General features: G+C 49.1%; 1 protein-coding gene across 1 annotated transcript in view; it reads right to left on the bottom strand.

Moving 5' to 3' along the window:
- The window catches only part of Trappc9 (trafficking protein particle complex subunit 9), a 456,412-nt gene that overhangs the window by 79,159 nt on the left and 359,672 nt on the right, over nucleotides 1-17,581 (bottom strand). The window contains exon 21 of the mRNA XM_051159558.1: nucleotides 11,422-11,512. Coding sequence (XP_051015515.1) covers nucleotides 11,422-11,512 — 91 coding nt within the window. The remainder of the gene's footprint in view (nucleotides 1-11,421; nucleotides 11,513-17,581) is intronic.

Genomic DNA, 17,581 nt, shown 5'->3' with positions numbered 1-17,581 from the left:
GGCTCACAGATACAGCAAAAGAACACACCCCTGCCTGGCTTTCCACCTTCTCAGCTTGAAACAAGGGCTGATGGGCCATTAGCCTTGGGCCCTTTGGTAGTGCAATCAATAGTCTTTATTTACAACTGTCACATGGGCTCCTGAGGCAGGCATATCTATCATGACCCAATCTTTGCTCCTGTCTTGGAGGAGGGAGAGAACCTTTATCACACATATCCACAGGGGACATCCAGGCACAACCTGGAGCCAAGAGCCTGGCCAGGATCCAAGATGATTCAGGATGAGGACAAGCCCAGAGAACCTTAAACTGATGCAAGTGCAATGGAGACCAGGAAAGCACTGGTCTCCCTCAGCGTTAGGTGAGCACCCAGGCAGAACGGACCAGGTGTTTGAGACTCTGGCAGCTCCCATCCAGCCCTGGGGTGCCAGGATGCCACCTGCTGAACTCTAGGACCACGTCCTGCGTCTAGACCTCATAATTTATATGTTGCAAGTGACAGTGACAGCAGCAGCATGTTGGGGGCTGGCATTATACTCCTGGACAGGGAAATTCAGGGATGCCCATGCCAGGGAAATGCAGGGAGGCACATGCTAGCACATTTGAGAACCACACTGTTGCTCAGAAACAGGCCAGGGACTCTGCTCCTGACCAAAAGGGAATCCTTCAGAGGCAGGGGTCTGGAGCCCCTAGGGTGATGAGTCTTGGTAGCCAAGCTAACCTATCTTACTCCCACTGAGAACCGCTAACAAAACGTTCTATAGAGGTGGCTCGGCAAGCATGTGCCTCCTCTCTGGACACCTCAGCTTAGAGCCAACCTAAGATGGAAGTCAACTGGCACACAGTTTATGTAGTAACTAAAACTGGCAGTTCCCGAAGGTGAGGGGGGAGGCTCTGCGCTCCTCTCTTGCAGTAACAGTGAGGCAGAAGGGCCTGGCACAAAGCATGCGCATTCTGAGATAAACAGTTCCTAATGCTGACCCTTCTGTTGCTGTCTGCCTGGCCTGAGCAGGTGCCCTAGCTCTTGGCATTACTGTTATTCCCGTCCTCCCAGGGCTCCATTCGAGATTACAGGGAGCTATATGCAGAGTGAGAGCTTGGTGCAGTCCCTCTCCTTAGACTATCTCCTCCACAGTGGCTTTAGACTATAGTGAGGACAGCGCCCCCACTCCCACCCCTGGCCATATTTTCGGCACTTGCAGCTTTGGGAATTTAGAGGCAAAGTCTGCAGACACTTCTGGGCTATAGATCAAGGACCAAGAAGTTGAAAGAACTATACTGGGGGACAGTGATGAGTCTGACTTCCTGAAGCAACCTGGGGGCTGATGCCACCTCCCTTGGAGGCTTGGTTCCTGAGAATACCTATATAGCCCATAAGAGGAGCCTCAGAGGACTTCTAGGATCAAGATGGATGGGATGGCCCTGGGGACTGACCTCATCAAGTCTTGCTCCCTGCTCTCTAGCATAGCTGAAGCACCGGAAGAAGACAAAACCCATAAGGCACCATGAGGTCAAGAAGTAAAGCTGCCTGATGCTCCCAGCCTACTAGCACATGATACAAGGACTCACGCTCTTCCTAGGCTTCTGCCCCAACTCATGTGTAAAACACAGGAAGGACCAAGTGGCATCCAGGCTACTGTAAGCCCCAGTGCCAGGATCACACTGCCTAGTGCCCTTGGAAGTGCCTTGCAGTCACACTCCTTCACATGGCATTGCCCCAGGTACTCTGGGAACACAGGTCAACAGCAAAGCACCCAGCTTTCAGTGGGCAAGTGAAGTCCCCCCCCCCGTATCCATGGATAGGCTTGCTGTTGGTGTTCAATCCAACCCACATCAAAACCTGCCACCTGGCACCTGCCAGAAAACACCTGGCAGTGGACAGTGGAGAGGAAGAAAGCATGGCCAAAATGGTAAAGGTGGACACAGAACATTCCAGTCGTTCACCTAACTCCTGAGCCCCAATGCTATTTATTCCCTCACTTCTCTCTCTTTTGGGAGTTGTCTGGACATAGGCTACATATCTGACTGCTCGCCAAGGGGCAGGAGTGACTGGGCTTTGTGAAGCCCTGCCCCGCCCCGCCCCCCACCACCACCACTTGCAGAAGCAACAATCTCAGGGGCTCACTGTCCCAGAGACAGTCAACGCTTCTACTGTCTGGGCAAAGCTGGCTCTGAGAAAGAGAAAGAAGCTACTGCTAGGTCTGCGGGAGCCTCTGACGCAATCTGGACTTAATTCCCAGGAGTACGATGCTTACCAGGTACCAGTACCGGATGGGTACCCTACATGGGTTACGTCATTTCTTCTCAGCAGCATAAAGTAAGATCATATCCACTTTACAGATTCAGAAAGTAGAGTTCTTTGAGGTAAAGGTTACAAAACAAAGAAAAGGCGGGAGCCACAGCTCCTCCTGGGCATATATTGTGGCAGAAATGGGGGTGTTCTGCATGTTTGCCACCCTAGCACCAGGATATACACATGCCCTCCCCACTCCCTGGAAGGTCTAGAAACTCTTTTCAAGTCGAGGGGTATGTCCTCTGCCAAGATGGCACAGTGGGCAAAGCCTACTTAGCTAATTTTTAGGTTTTTTTTTTCTTTTCCAGCTGCTGCCTCCAAGCTGCTGTCCAGTGACAAAGTGCCAACCTTGTCCCTGAGAGACCGATGTCATCAGGAGCTGCCTGGGAAAGGTCAGGGGCTAAGCCTTTGAAGTGCCCTGTCAGACTCAAGGTCTGGCTTCAAAGTATCCAGGACACTGGCACACCATCAAGGACTAGATCTTCTATGGGTTCCCCAGATAGGAAGGGGGTTCCCCAGTAATTCCAGGTACCACAACCTATGCTGGCACACAGCTGCTTCCCCATCCATCTCTTTCTTAAGAAGTTAAACAGCAGAACCTTAAATGCCCTCATCAAGCCTTGCTCCCTGCTCTGCAACATACTCCAAACACCAGAAGTAGGCAAGGAGCATAAGGAATCATGGGATCAAGAACTATTCCTGGGGCTGGAGAGATGGCTCAGCGGTTAAGAGCACCATCTGCTCTTCCAGAGGTCCTGAGTTCAATTCCCAGCAACCACATGGTGGCTCACAACCATCTATAATGAGATCTGATGCCCTCTTCTGGACTGCATGTCTACATCAGATATATAGAAAATAAATAAATCTTTAAAAAAAAAAAAACAAAAGAACTATTCCTGCTGCCTCAGGCCAGGACCAAGCAAAGAATGTGTCCCTGGGTGAGGCAGAAGTGATGGTAAATGCAGCCCTGCCACCCACAGGACCCATTAGGACTCTACTCTCCATCCATGCGTCTTATCAACAGGCACACTTTGAGTAGGCTTACTTCCCAAGCCCAGAGACTGTGTACCACTGGGATGCCCATCACCACAGCAGACACTGTCCTTCTATGAAGTCCAGACACAACTCCATCAGGCCACTGCAGAGGCCCAATCTCTCCTACATGGGGCACCAAGACTTAAGAACAAGCCCGGTTTACTAAACGATGTCTGTGAGGTCAAGGGTAGAGTCAAGTCACCCTCTGGGTCTCAGGTCAAGACATTCCCTCAGAGCTGAGATCAGAGTCCAAGCTTGCTGCCTCCTTGGTTCATGACAGGATGAGGGCAGTGGCACCAGCAGGCACAGAGAAGTGGGTACTTCTGGCCATGTCCCTGGACTCTATCTCATGTGTTCTGTTTCAGGAATAACATGGCCTGACAACTCGCTTGATGTCCACAGTGAAGGCATGGGCATCTTGACTGCAGCTCTGTGCTGATTGCTTTCTTCTCTCCCTGTGGAAGCCACATCCTGACATTTGATTGAACAGCCATAGGGGAACAGCTTTAAGCTGTCAAGGAGCCCGGCTAGCGGGCTTGGAAGGTGTGAATTTGGGACAAGTCCCGCAGCTGGCTGGACATGTCAGGGTACTCATGGATAACAGTGATGGAAAATGCCATCCCAGGCACCTTATCTGAAAGGCTCTGGGCAGCCTGCAGAACAGGGGCCATCTGGCACAGTCAGTAAGGGAGATATAGGCATTTTCCTCTAGTAAGTGAAGTGGGGAGACAGGAACTAAACCTGGGGCTGTGCTCAGAGCACATGCTCTACAGATGTCCAACAGGACTTTCAGAAGAATATACAGACAGGAGAGCCCACGGAAGCATGACTGACACAGCAGTGAGTATACGTTCATGTGCAAGGCCTGGCCTCTGTGCTCCTGCTCAGCCAGTGTTGGGGCGGAGCAGGGGAGAGTTTCACAGAGAGATACTGAGGATTCACAGTTCAGGAAAAGGGGAAGAAGAAGGGAGGCAAAGCTGACAGTGCTTCTGTGGAGAGTCTCTGTCCCTGTCATCTCCTTCGGATCCCACAGCACCTCTATAAACCAGGCTATTTCATGACCCACCTTATCCACCCCCATGTGAGCTGAGAAGCCCATGATTCTGGCTACAGAACAGCTGGAGAAGCAACTGCCCTCAAGCCCCAGGAGGTGGCAGTTTGGTCTGTCACAAGTCTGTAGGAATGAGGACAGGCACCTCTGACAGACAACTCAGACTCCACTGGGTAGAAGCCAACAGTGCAGAGGGGCTAGCATGGGGTCCACAGAGAGAGCGGGTGGGAAGAAGCTAAGAGCTACCCTGCGGAACCTGGGAGTCTGTGGCACAGGTTGTGGTCTTCAGATTCATCCTAGGTGATGGGCTGATACAGGCTCTGAGATCAGGAAGGGCCACTTGTCTCAGAGAGAAGCTGGGGAGAAGTCAACCTGAAAAGACCTTTCAACAGCAGATAGTTGAACGAGTAGGGGCATCTTAGCAATCATGGGGGGAAAAGGTGCAGGGATGTTGTCCCCTGGTAGCCAGCCAACCGCTGCCCCATCCCTCTGGCCCTTTCACAGTGTTATTAATAGTCCCACTCACAGCTCCCGACTCCCCAGGCTCTGTGGGGTTCTCAGCTGCACATAAGCCATAGATAGGGGCTGCCCAGTAAGGCCCTGTTTAATGCCCTCACTGCTGATGGGCAGTGGGCTTGTGGCTCTCCTTGCTGAGACAGACAGAACCTTCAGCACACCAGGCTGCTGCGAGAAGCTCCTCACCCAGCTGGCACTTGAGGTTCTTCTCTTTGCTGTCCTTGCATGATGTGTGTAAGAACAAGAGATTGCATTCTCTGGTACAGTGAGTCCGGCTGACCTGCGTCCAGACATCCCATCCAATTATTCTTATCTTCATCCATAGCCTATATTTTTCCTCTCTGAGTCCCCTACTACGAGGGTTTCAAAAGGTTGTGAAGTCCACAGAGATAAATTTTTCTGCAAACTGGAAATGCCAAGGGTTACTTCTTCCTTTTTTTATCTTGTAAGGAAGCAATGGGAAAACTGGCGAAAGACTGAACTCCCGTTTGCTTATTTTTAACGTGTCATATATCTTGAGACTTGCTTTCTTATTTAAGAAACAGAACACACCTAAGACAGGCTGACGTCCTGCGCTTGATTCAAACTCTGTGGCTTCATGTCTGCGAAACAGAGGAGTCCCGGGTGCTTCTGAAATGAGAGCAGCTCACCTGTTCCACAGACCTGTGCGTGGGGGTGGGGGTGGGGGGTTGGGCATGGGGGCAGGGGCAGGGGGTTGGGCATGGGGGCGGGGGGGGGGGGGTTGGGCATGGCGGTGGGTGCGGGGAACCAAGTAGCCAATGTGGCCTGCAGAATACAAGAAGCACAATCAAGAAGATGACGTTTCCTGGGGAGTAAATATCAGCTGATGGGAAGGGTCTTGCTCCTGGATAAGTAAGCGAATTACTCATGTATGGTCTGCCCTGCCTGCTCTACACCAGCAGAGACCCACCTACACTTGAGCTCTTTGCTGTGTGTAGATGTGAGACAATGGGAGGCATGTGAACTCCAGCATGCTGGGGTGCTGAGGGTTCCAGTGGCTCAGGGGTGAGGAGAGGAGCTCTGCTCGGCTCTGAGTCATGTGAGACTCAGGAACTAAGAAACCCACAGAGACCCGGGTTTTGATTTCTATCTGTGCTAATTAGCACCAAAACAAGCCAGCAGTCTCCGTTCCCTTGAGCTCTCTGTGACTAGGTGGCAGCAGGAGAAACTCAATGAGGGGCAGCCAGAAAAGCTAGCATCACAATTAAATCTGTCCCCATAGGATCTGACAGACAGCTTGAGAAGTCTGTTCTACACAAATCAGGTGGGATAGCCCTATATGTTCCGGTCTGTGGGAATACAGCCTTTCACCCCAAGAAGGGACTACATCCTCATTTGTCCACTCATTCATTCATTCATTCATTCATTCATTCATTCACGCATACATTTATTCATGAGTGAATACGTACTGAAGGCTTACTGTTTCCACTCATTTAACAGCATGTGTGCTGTTCCCATCCTCTGCTGTGAACTTGTAGACTGTAAAAGAGACACAGCAGTAAGAGCCATTGGGTGGAAGCAGAATGGACAGGGGTAAGGAGCGGAAATGTGTGACCAAGTCAGAGCTGCTGTGGGCCCCACCCTGCTACTCTCTATGTGAACCTGCCCAGGAAAGATTCCTGCACTGAAAGTGAGCAGGAGGGAGCGGTGGCAATAGGACCCAGCTTTCATGAGGCGGGGCTGGGAAATCAGGAATTACAGCAGAGATGACAAAAGCTGAGGCAGTCCTGGGTCCCTGATTCTGCATGGCGCTGGCCGAACTGGTAGTTTTGTGCATCAACTTAATGAAAGCTAGAGTCATGCGAGCAGAAGGAACCTCGGTTGAGGAACTGCCTCCATGAGATTCAATTGTAAGGCGTTTAATCAATTAGTGATTAATGGGGGAGGGTTCAGTCCACTGTGGGTGGTGCCATCCCAGGGCTGGTGGTCCTGGGTTCTATAAGAAAGCAGACTGAGCAAGCCAGGGTAAGCAGGCCAGTGAGCAGCACTCCTCCATGGCCTCTGCATCAGATCCTGCCTCCAGGTTCCTGCACTGCTTGAGTGCCCGTCCTGACTTCCCTTGATGATAAACAGTGACTTGGAACTATAAGCCAAATAAATCCTTTCCTCTACAACTTCGCTTTGGTGATGTGTTTCACTGCGGCAATAGAAACCCTAACTAAGACCCTGATTAAATGCAGAGCACCTTTGAAGGGGGAGAAGGACCATCCAGACACAGAAGGCTCCATAGCCACCTCCAGGTGCTCTGTTCTCAAGGAGGCCTATGAGCTCTGTTAGTGTTCATGGGATTCGTATGCCATCCCAGTAGACAGCTGCCTCCTTTTCAGCATGTTGACTGAGGACGTGGCTCCAGATCTGCCGCCTTTTGCTGCTTCCAGAACACTTTGCGGCAGCTCCCAGGCCAGGATGTGGTCAAACGATTTGAGGACCAGCCTGGGTCCCCAGTACTCAGCAGAAAGATACCTCCTAGGCAGAGGTGGGCTCCCAGCACACATGGAAACACCAACTACAGATCAATGGCCAATAGGTATTGATTGAAAGACGAGATGAATCCATCAACCCAAGAATCAATACCCTCGACGTGACTTTGGAGACCTGTGCAGGTCTTGAGGAACACATGTGACCAAGATCTGGGGCACTGAACTGTCCTCTGCAAATGTGAGGGAGTCACATGTTCTTGGAGGGAGGCAGGGCAGTGTCCCTCACTGCAATCCCCAAGGTCTGCTGCCATTTAGACTGGCACTATGCATTCCTGCTCCTAGTTGCTGCCCTAAGCTCAGAGCTCAGCACACACAGGCAGGTCTACAGGAAGACTGAATACAGAGAGCTGTAAATACCCACTTTGCAGTGCAATGCAGTGCTGATCTGTAGTCACTGCAGGCCCAGAGAGACAGTACAGACCAATCACTGCCACATCTCAGAAAACATAAGAGAGCTCTATAGAGAAAACAATCCATGTAAGGAGGAGGTAGTGGGTGGAACAATGGTGGAACATCCAAACCGAGTGGCAGAGAGCTTTGCCCATTTGTCACCACCACTGGGTATCTATGGAAATGCCCAAAAGCTGGTCTTCAGAATAGATATCCAGACAGCACACTGGTTTCTACAAGAGGTTCAGATGGGCTCATCCCTCCTCCTCCTCTTACCTTCACAAAGGAACAGATTAGTGTGTATATGGAAAAAGAAAGAGAGAGAAGCGGGGGGGGGGGGGAGTGTTCTAAGCCAAGACACTCATGGACTGAGACAGAAAGCATCTTGGAAATACCTTATCCTGGACTCAGTGCCCTGTTGAGAGTTGGCCCAGCCTGTGGCCTGGCTTTCCCAACATCTTGCCTTGCTGCAGATCCTCTGCAGATGGAGCATTGCAACCCAGGTCCACAGCTAGCACACACCAGGATGTGGACAAACAGTGAGTGACATCTGTATTCCATTTCCCTTTCTCTACAACCAAGCTAGGAACAGCAAGTCAGTGGCCCCAGCTCAGCGCTAGTCAGGTGGCCTCTCTCTTCTGGGATGACAACACTCCTCCCACAGAGAGGAGTTGGTGCCTTGCATTATAGATGAGGAAACTGAGGCTCAGAGAACATGGCCAATAGCCCAATCTATGTATAACTCACCCCTGGGAAATAGCAGAGCCTGGATGAAAATCCACATCTCCTGGCTCTGTGGTGACACCATGCCTGTCTGGCCTGCCATTGCTGTCACCAGCACAGAGAGACATTGAAGGCTTGGCTTTGCTCTCTGCCAAGACCTTCTAAAGCACCAGTAACTTCTGGAAATGCACATCAAACCTCTAGCCCTTCAAAACAGAAAAGACTCTGGGTAAAAACTGGGGCACATAACTTCTATCATGGTAAAAAAAAAACAATTCAAGGCATCTCCATGTTCACCAACAGAACAAGTATTAAATTATCTTCTCTCCATTTGATAAATAGCTCGGCCTTTAACAATATGTGTAAGGCTTGTTTATAATGTGAGAACTGTTTGTGTTTTTGTCAAGCTTGAAAAAGGATAGGAAGGCACAGTGATGGCATAGCCATTTATATAAACAAAATTAAAACCAAGGAATCACAAAATGAGTTGGAAAGGTACAAAACTGAAATAGAGGTTGTTTAGGGATAGGAAAGGACTCATTTCTCTTTACCTAACTTTCTTGAATTTTCTTTTGCATTCTATTATGAGAGTAGATGACTTCCACAAAGTAATGCCATCAAAAGGTCAAGGTTTGGGAAAGAGGGGGCTGTGTTCATTTGGCCCTGCTCCCTCCCAGCAGTTCAGAGGCAGACGAGCCAGGCCAGAACATGGCCAAGCCGCATGTAGCTCCCCCTTAGGAAGACAGAAGCAGGAGCCCGAGGTTATTACTGGAGCTCACCACACAGTCTCCCCTCCTTGCCAAGCAGCTGGGACACACACTTGAAAAACCAGTTCCTTTTAGAGCGACCATGGAAACCTTTTCTAAGGACTCTCAGTGCTCAGGCCTGGAACAGCCTGAGAGGTCTGACCTTACCCCTAGGAAGCCATGTGGCATCTTGAGGGAGCTGTGACCTCAGTTCATCCTCTAAGAGGATGCTTGGAGTCTAAGTCATGGGAGCTGGGATCACCCCTGGGACGCTGACTATAGGTCTGAGCTGGTTGGCCCTATACATGAGATGGTCTGTACAGGTGACAGACACAGAAGGAGATAAATGGGATGAAACTGGGATAAAGACCCTCTCTTACCATATGTCTCTGACAGCCTGAGAGGCAAACACAGGACACGGTATGACCACTTGCGAGGGAAGCAGACAATAGTGGGTTCTCTCTTATTCCACCACACAGCCTGTCTCATGGTGGTCCAAGCCCACTTAGGGTTTCCCAAGTTGATGACTTATCAACTACCAATGGCTTACACCTCTCCAAGATCAGGAGCATCAGGCCTCCATGACTTCATCTGACCCCTCCCCTCACAATGACCCATGCAGGCCTCAGCTGAGACACTTTTGGGTCTTAGTGTAACTTCTAAGACCATGTACTGACTGGATGAATGTCAGTACTCATGGATCTGTCCACATGCCGGTGGGCAGGTGACACGTGCTCACAATGGCCAATCCAGACCTTCTCAACTTCCAAGCAGAACAGGACCAGCCTGTGACAGTTTGAAGCACAAGGGAGAAGGGATCTGACCATCTCCTGAGAGCCCTCCTGGGGTCCTGCCAGGGATGATCACACTTCATGTATTGAAGCATGTAAAAGCTGCTTCCCTCAAGAGACATGACCTAGGAACGGAAGTCTTATTTCAGTTTTATTGGCTGACTTATGGATTCTAGCTTAAGCCTTTGTATGATGACAGAAACTGACCACAGCATTCAACTTCTATTTCTAGTATGCCTTACACAGGAAACATGGTTACAATAGACCATTCAATCCAACTGAGCTGTCCAGCAACTCAATGAAGTGACGTTATATGGTCCTACATACTAGTGACCAGGCTTTGGAGGGCACAGTGCCATTCTCCAGCATCACAGCGAGATGACAGCCACCTAATGAAAAAGGGTCGGGGTTTCCAATATATTGCTTCATGGACAATAGTTTTAACAATGGCACTTTGACCTTCTTTACAATTATGAAGAAAGTGTCACATCCAAATGGCTCACCTTTTCCCTCAACCATGCAAAAGCCCAATGCAGCCACCCTCAATCTCTGCAGGGATCAGGACTGAAAGATGGCTGCTCTTGAGCAAACTCTAAATCACTGGTTGTGAGGAAACATGGCCCTCTAATCATGACATGTGACTGCGCTATTTAGAAGGCCCGCTTCTGACCCCTGGCTCATCTTCCACTGACTTCTGAAGACATTGGATACCTGGAGAGTCTCCCATAGCATCCCTGGGAGGTGGTTGGTCCTACAGAGATGTTAAAAAGAGTCTAAGATGGGTCAAGACAATTTAATGAGCAGAGAGAAAGAAGGAGATGACATTTATCCATAGCTGATCCCAATAAACATTTTGAACAAATCACTTCCAGTTAGCAACATAACCTTCACCACAACCAAGACATAGGTATCTGTTGCAAGCTACCTTTGAGTACTACTTAGAGGGGCATGAAAATGGACAGTGTCCAGGGCTATAAAGGAATACAAAGCCATATCAGAAGGGCTATATTGAGTGACGGTGTCCTGTCATGGGACCAGCACCACAATGAGATAAGGAGTTCACCAAATACACTGTCTACACGCCAGCACAGGAGTATGGCTCAGTCCAGAAGCACAATAGGAGGGCGAGCAGGAAGCCCTGCCCTCATTTCCTTTTACCATCCCACACAGCTAAATGCTCCCAACATTTCCAAACTCAATTGCCATTTGAGATGAGGATATAGTAAGACCTACCTGGGGGTACTGGGCTGCCTGCCTGCACTGCAGAGGAAGCACACAGTGAGGTGAACTCCTTTCTCTGTAGTTTCCCAAGGTGGCCATTTTGGCGCCCTCCTGCCCACCCACCTACCCAGAAGCCAGAGGTGGCATGGTACTCACCCCACTGCAGAGGCGCCAGCTGCAGGTGTTCCAGGACCAGCTGGTTCAGAAGGCCCTCCACGCTTGCCTCACCACTGCGCTTCAGGGACGGGTAAGCCTCAGTCAAGGAAAACGAAGCTCCAGGAATGAAGGAGGTAGAGAACATTCTAAATACAGCCCCCTAGATGAGAGCAGCCTTGAGTAGACAGGTCACCTCTCTGTTCAAATGGGACTCTACCCAACGGTGAAGTCATCAACCTGAGAATGAGGACACCAGGACACAGAAGCCCAGCAGATGTCCTCTCCCTTCATCCCTAAATCCATTCAAGTAAGTGACTGTTCTAGAAGGAAGAAAGAACTGCTAGGATAACCTTATCCCAACAATGGTTCTTCCTGGGGAAATAAGGCAAAATTTGAGGTTATTTTTCCTTAATAAGACATGCAGACTACGGTTGAGTGTTCAGGACGAGTGTGCATTTCTCGACACGCACTGAGTTCATGCTGGCTTCGCATTTGCTGTGTTATACATCTCGGTGTAATTACATACATTATTGTGAACAGGCTCTCTCAAGTGAGTTCATAATCGAGGAAGTCATAAAGTCTCTCAGCAGGCATCGGTGGATGAAGAAATCATGGCTTAGAAATGCAGACAGCAGGTAAATATGGAGCGCTGCTGTGAGGCCCCGAAGCAGTGCACAGCAGATCTGCAAGCCTCTTACCTCCCCTCCCCCACAAAACTAAAGTCACCATACACAAGCAAAAAGCAAATGGAAAATTAAGTTCCCAACATTTGTTAATAGCTGGAAATAGACAGAAAGCTCACTTCCTACTTTCTTCTGACAAATCTATTTCTTTCAATGAACACGTCCCTTGTCCCAACTGAGACAGGCAGGCCACAGTGCCACGGAGGCATTGGAGACAGAGGTTCCAGAAAAGGGCTTGACATTGAGTGTACTTGGTGGAGATGAAAATTAATAAACCGACACTCATGTGTGTAAAGCCTAAGGACAGTGGGGTGGGGACATCTTGTAAGCAGGGAATCAAAGGAGCAGAGACAGGGGCCTGAGTGAGAGGGGCAGGGCTAGTAAGGGAAGGGGGCTCATGCTCTTAAGTCTCAGACCATCACATCTCTGAAGCCAGCAGCCCCATCAGGCATTTAGGGAAAGCTACGCAGACTATGGCTACCCAGAAAGTATGGCTGGACCACAGCAAGGCTTTGCTCAGCATTGGCTGAGGTGGTGCCAGACCATCCCCCATGATGCCTAAGGGGCCTTGCCTACACCTAAGCCTGACCAGTTACTCTAGACTTCTCTCGAGGACCCCAGTACCACAAACACTGACTCTTCCTCTGCGGCATTTTCTGTCTCCCACACCCTTGCTTCTCCTTCCCTGATTTAGTACATCCTGCATCTTCTCTTTGACACCCCCCACCTTCCTATAGAAAATGTTCCCAAGCCATTTCTGTTCAGAAGGTTCTCCTGTGACCTCTTTCAAGACACACTATATATGGTGGCTTTACCACCAGCTTATGAGCCCCCAGGAGGCCCACAACAGTGCCAGGCTCCAACCACTGCCCCACCAACAGTGTCTGACAGCAAATGAAAGCCAGGGAGCAAGCACCAAGGTAAGCAGTGCAGAGCCATGCTTCGTTCTTGCTAAAGCCCAGACCCCTCTCCTGAGATCAGTTCAGCTTTGAGTCTTTGAGTTCTGCCACTGCCTCTCATGAACTGTGGACAACTGACAAATGCAATAAAAATAAAAAAGATTAACACCTCAAGTTGGCTGTCCTGCCTGAGGGATGAGAACAGGAGCACTTCCTGCTTCACAGGGTCCTGAGGAGGACGGGGATGCACCAGTAAATGTTCCTGTTGTTGGTAGGGTCCTGCTTCTCTTCCGCAGGGAGTCCCTTCCCTGTCTTGCTTCAGTGAGTGAGCCGTTGCTTTCTGTCTCTACCTCCTGAGGGATCCCCATCTTCTGGCACCATCTAGCAAAGGTTTCTTCCTACATGATTCTTTCTGGAGAAAAGCCCCCTATTTGCTCAAGTGCCATTATTATTGGTGAACACTCAGCAATGCACTTTTAAGCATCTTGCTTGGTCCTAGGAGTGAGTGAGGATTTGCCTGTTAATTCAACAAGGAGGGATAGGGATGACACTTAGGGATACTAAACTAGGACTGTAACTCAAGCGTCGGAGGGCACAAGTATGCAAGAGACAGATGGTCTTGCAAACAGAAAACACTGACCTCCAGCAATCCCAGTACTGGCCACATGTTGACCTCACTAAGCCAAAGCCAGGATGTGAACAAAAAGATGTACGCCACCTTTCCGGCAGGGCTGTTCACAGTGCAAAAGGTGGAAAGGCAAGAGGTGGAGAGTGTCCACTCTCAAATGACTGAATAAGAAGTATGCACTTCGCCCACACAATCAAATGCTACTCAGCCTTCAAAGAAAGGAAGCCCTGACACATTACATGCCTGACCCTTGAAGACAATCAAAGAGACGCCAGGCACAAAAGAACAAGCAGGATACCAAGTAGGGCACAGACATGGAAATACAGGTATACATATCCACAGACAGAAGTAAAGCCTGGGTGCCGGGGATAGAGTTAAGGGATGGGGAGTTGAGGTTCTTGGTCTAGTTCCAATTCCAGAATGTGAGAAGTTCCCAAGATGCTTGTGGGGGAGGCTGCAGAACTGAGCTGTAGGCTTCACCATGGTTAAGATGGCAAATTAAAGATAAATAAAAACATGCTGATGGAAGGAAGGGACTCTGCAATTAAGGAAAGGATCTGGGGAAGATGAGGGGCTGAAGCCAGGTGCAGGGACTGGGAACTTGCCCAGCGGAAGGAAGGAATCAGAGGGGAGAGGGAGGGGCCCAGAAGGCAATAGAGAGACCACTTCCCACCAGACAGAAGAAACTGACTCTCCTCTTCTGAGGGGGGGGAGGGGTGGACTCAGAGACCATTTGGAGAGCTGTGCTGCTGTTGATGGCTCTGAGGCCATCAATATTACTGCACACACAACTCAATGGCTCTAAGAGGGCATCATTCTTCTTGAGAGTGGTCCATTGCTGAGTCACTTTTCCCTAGCTACCCCAAGCTAAGCTAACCAACAGTTTGGCTCAGGGTGCCATCACTGTTGTGAACCCCTTGTTCAGCCTCCAGAAGTTAACCATGTGGGATTTCTCAGGCATAGAATGTGACTGTAGAAGCCAGAAGCAACCCTGTGACCACTCACCTCCAAATCAGGCATAGTGTTGACCCTTGCCTGTAATCTCAGCACTTGGGAATCTGAGGCAGGAGGATGAAGAATTCTAGGCCTGCCTGGGCTACACCGTGAGACCCTATCTGAAAAAAACCAAAGCCAACAAACAATCACACAACAAGAACAACAACAAAAATAAAACATAAGTGAACAAAGAGCAAAACAGATGAAGAGCTCTTTCTTTTCTTAGCTCCTGACGAAATCCCTGCTGGGCATGCTGTGATTCACTCTAAACAAAGACAGGAACTGATGGTGTGTACATGGGCTGGCAGAAAGAGCATAGTTACGGGTTTTGGTTTGGGCTCATGACACATGCCATCAAGTCCTGGAGGAAGAAGCACTCAGAGCCACTGCATTGGAGCCCAGTGAATGTCCATGGGGAAGGGCCCTAAAGGCAACTACATTAAGGGTATTACCCATTCCTTCTAATGGGGTGGATGAGGTGCTTATACCTGAAGACCCAGAAGCCAAGGAGTTCAACAATTCAGTTCTGGGCTGCTTAGTGATGGCACTGTGCCTACAGTGAGCTCCATTCTGCTCCATCACCTGAGCTGCTGCCATACAGCATCTGTAGAAAGGGAAACGGCCTGCTTGGGAGCACAGAGGTATACATGGGCCAAAGCCTAAGCTGAAAGGTGTGCTTTCTGCCCTGGCAAAGCATAGGTATGTATCTCATGTTCCTGCCATAGCCCTTTGCTGGAAGTGGGCAATAGAAAGTTATAGCTGGAGTGAGGCTTTCCAAGATGTGTGTGTGTGTGTATACATATTGTATATAATACATATGTATATGTATATGTATATATATATTAAAATGCTACACCAGCATAGATTAAAGTGTTAGAAAATAAAGCTGGTTAGTCCTCCTTTCTAAGAGCAATGCTGAAAGTTTACATAGGGGAACAGATTAAAGAGTTCTGTGTGGGAGGAGGGGCAAGGACAAGGCGTAAACCAATTGCTTTCCAGAAGTCTCTAACCATGTGCACCTATTTAAACCAAGCTGCTAATTCTTTTGGTGGACTGCAATAAGAATAAAAGCTGGTGTGTGGACAAAGCGTGGTCCCATAGTGCCTTATTCCCATCTCAAAGGAGGGAACCTTGAATACAAATATCCCACATACTTGGGTTCAAAAAAACTTGCACATTTTTGTGTTTGTTTCTTTCTGCTTTCCTTTATGATTCAACCCAAGATTTATATTCACCTACATGAGATTAACTTCAAAAGGTGTGACGCTACTTATTAAAAACTTGTACCAGGTTCTCAAGGTGGGCAGCAGCAGTGTCCATGGTACACGGCAGAGGCTGTTCTTCTGGTAAACCAAGGTGAGAGGAGAGGAGCAAGGGAGTCTGTGGGATCCTGCAAGGCGGCCCGGTGGCCCTGGCCTTTGGGAGTCATTCTACCTGTTCTTTAATTCATTTGCTTTCATGTGCGACCCACAAAGGGTATAGCTGGGCTAACAAAGCCGGCTCCCCGTGTGCATAGCCTCTTCCTTGCAGCTCTAAAAACCAGAAAGGCTGTCTGGTACCTGAGCCTGAACCACAAGTGGCCAAGCTGTTCAGCTAAGGGCCTGTTTATGATACAACTGCACTGCCGATGGGAGAAGCTAATTCTTAATATGCACATTTTGGCATTTGGGGTGAGAGATAAATAAAGTATGGTGACAGAAATCACTATTGCTGTTATAGAGAAATGTCCAAACTGCCTCCTATGGCAGGGGCCCTATGATAAGCATCTACCATGCACATTCTCCAGTGCTGTTTTCAAAATCAGACTTCAGAACGTGCTAGCTGTGGACAGGGGCTGTTTTTAATTTCACTGCTTTTGATAAGTGTGTATAGTATACGTTGTTCACTTGGTAACATTCACCATCTCTGGTATTTTTTCTTGTCTTGTGCTCCTTTTTATTTTTACTTTTAAAGAGACTGCCTTATCCCGCTGCCTAGTCTAACTCTGTAGCCCAGGCTGACCTTAAAGTCAATGCGATCCTCCTGCTTCCAAGTACTGGGATTACAGTGGGAGTCATGTATTTCCATTTCACACATTTGAAACAACAATACCCTCCCCCCCCAAAAAAAAAAACCCTCAGGCCTATGGAGGAAACAGAAAGGCCTTGGTGCAATCAGAGTAACCCTGGAGCCTTCAGTCTGCACACTGCTTCACACACTCCTAGATACATAGTGTAGACTCTTAACTGTACACCTGGAACCCAGAAATCAAAGCTTCTGCTTGGCTGTGAGGACATTTGCTACCCACAGGCTGGGTATGTTCAGGGCTTGTGCCTATAAACAGCTGAGACAGCATCCTGACCTGTCCCAGACTCCCAGCCTGGGGAAGGCCCAGTGGGGGAGCTCTCCGTGGTGCTGAAACATGCATGGCTTGCTGTCACAGACAATGCCCATACTTAGAGAGGCTTTTGCCACACACTGCACCATGAAGTGGCAAACCTTTAAGACCAGAACTAAGTTTCATGAGGCAGGTGGCTCTCTCCAGCAACACACAGCCATTCTGATTCAGTACCTTCCCAAAGGGCTCCCCAGGAGCTGGGCACCTCAACACTCAGACCAGCTTACTTGCAATGAGGCTCACAGTTTATTTCTCAAGAGTCCCTTTGTGGCCATCCATCCTTCTTGGGGAAAAAAAGTCTGACTCCCTTTAACCCAGAACAGCATACAAGTTTCTCATGGCTTGTTTATCTCTTCTCTCAGTCAGCACTCATGATTTGGCATGGATGTGCACATGTGTGTGCTCACGTGTCATCCAAACAATTTGCTGTTCACTCCCCACTTCCTCTTTCAGGTGAGCATTCACCCATCTTCTAGAGGGAATAATAAATGAAGTGAGGAAAGAGTCAATGCAAATATCAATCAACTAATTAAATAACAAATAATGGTAGTGGTTGACAAGAACCTTGGCTCCTTAA

This window comes from Acomys russatus, chromosome 17 (genome assembly GCF_903995435.1).
Source record: "Acomys russatus chromosome 17, mAcoRus1.1, whole genome shotgun sequence".
NCBI classification, from domain to species: Eukaryota; Metazoa; Chordata; class Mammalia; order Rodentia; family Muridae; genus Acomys; species Acomys russatus.
This window is presented reverse-complemented; position numbering and strand designations above follow the sequence as displayed.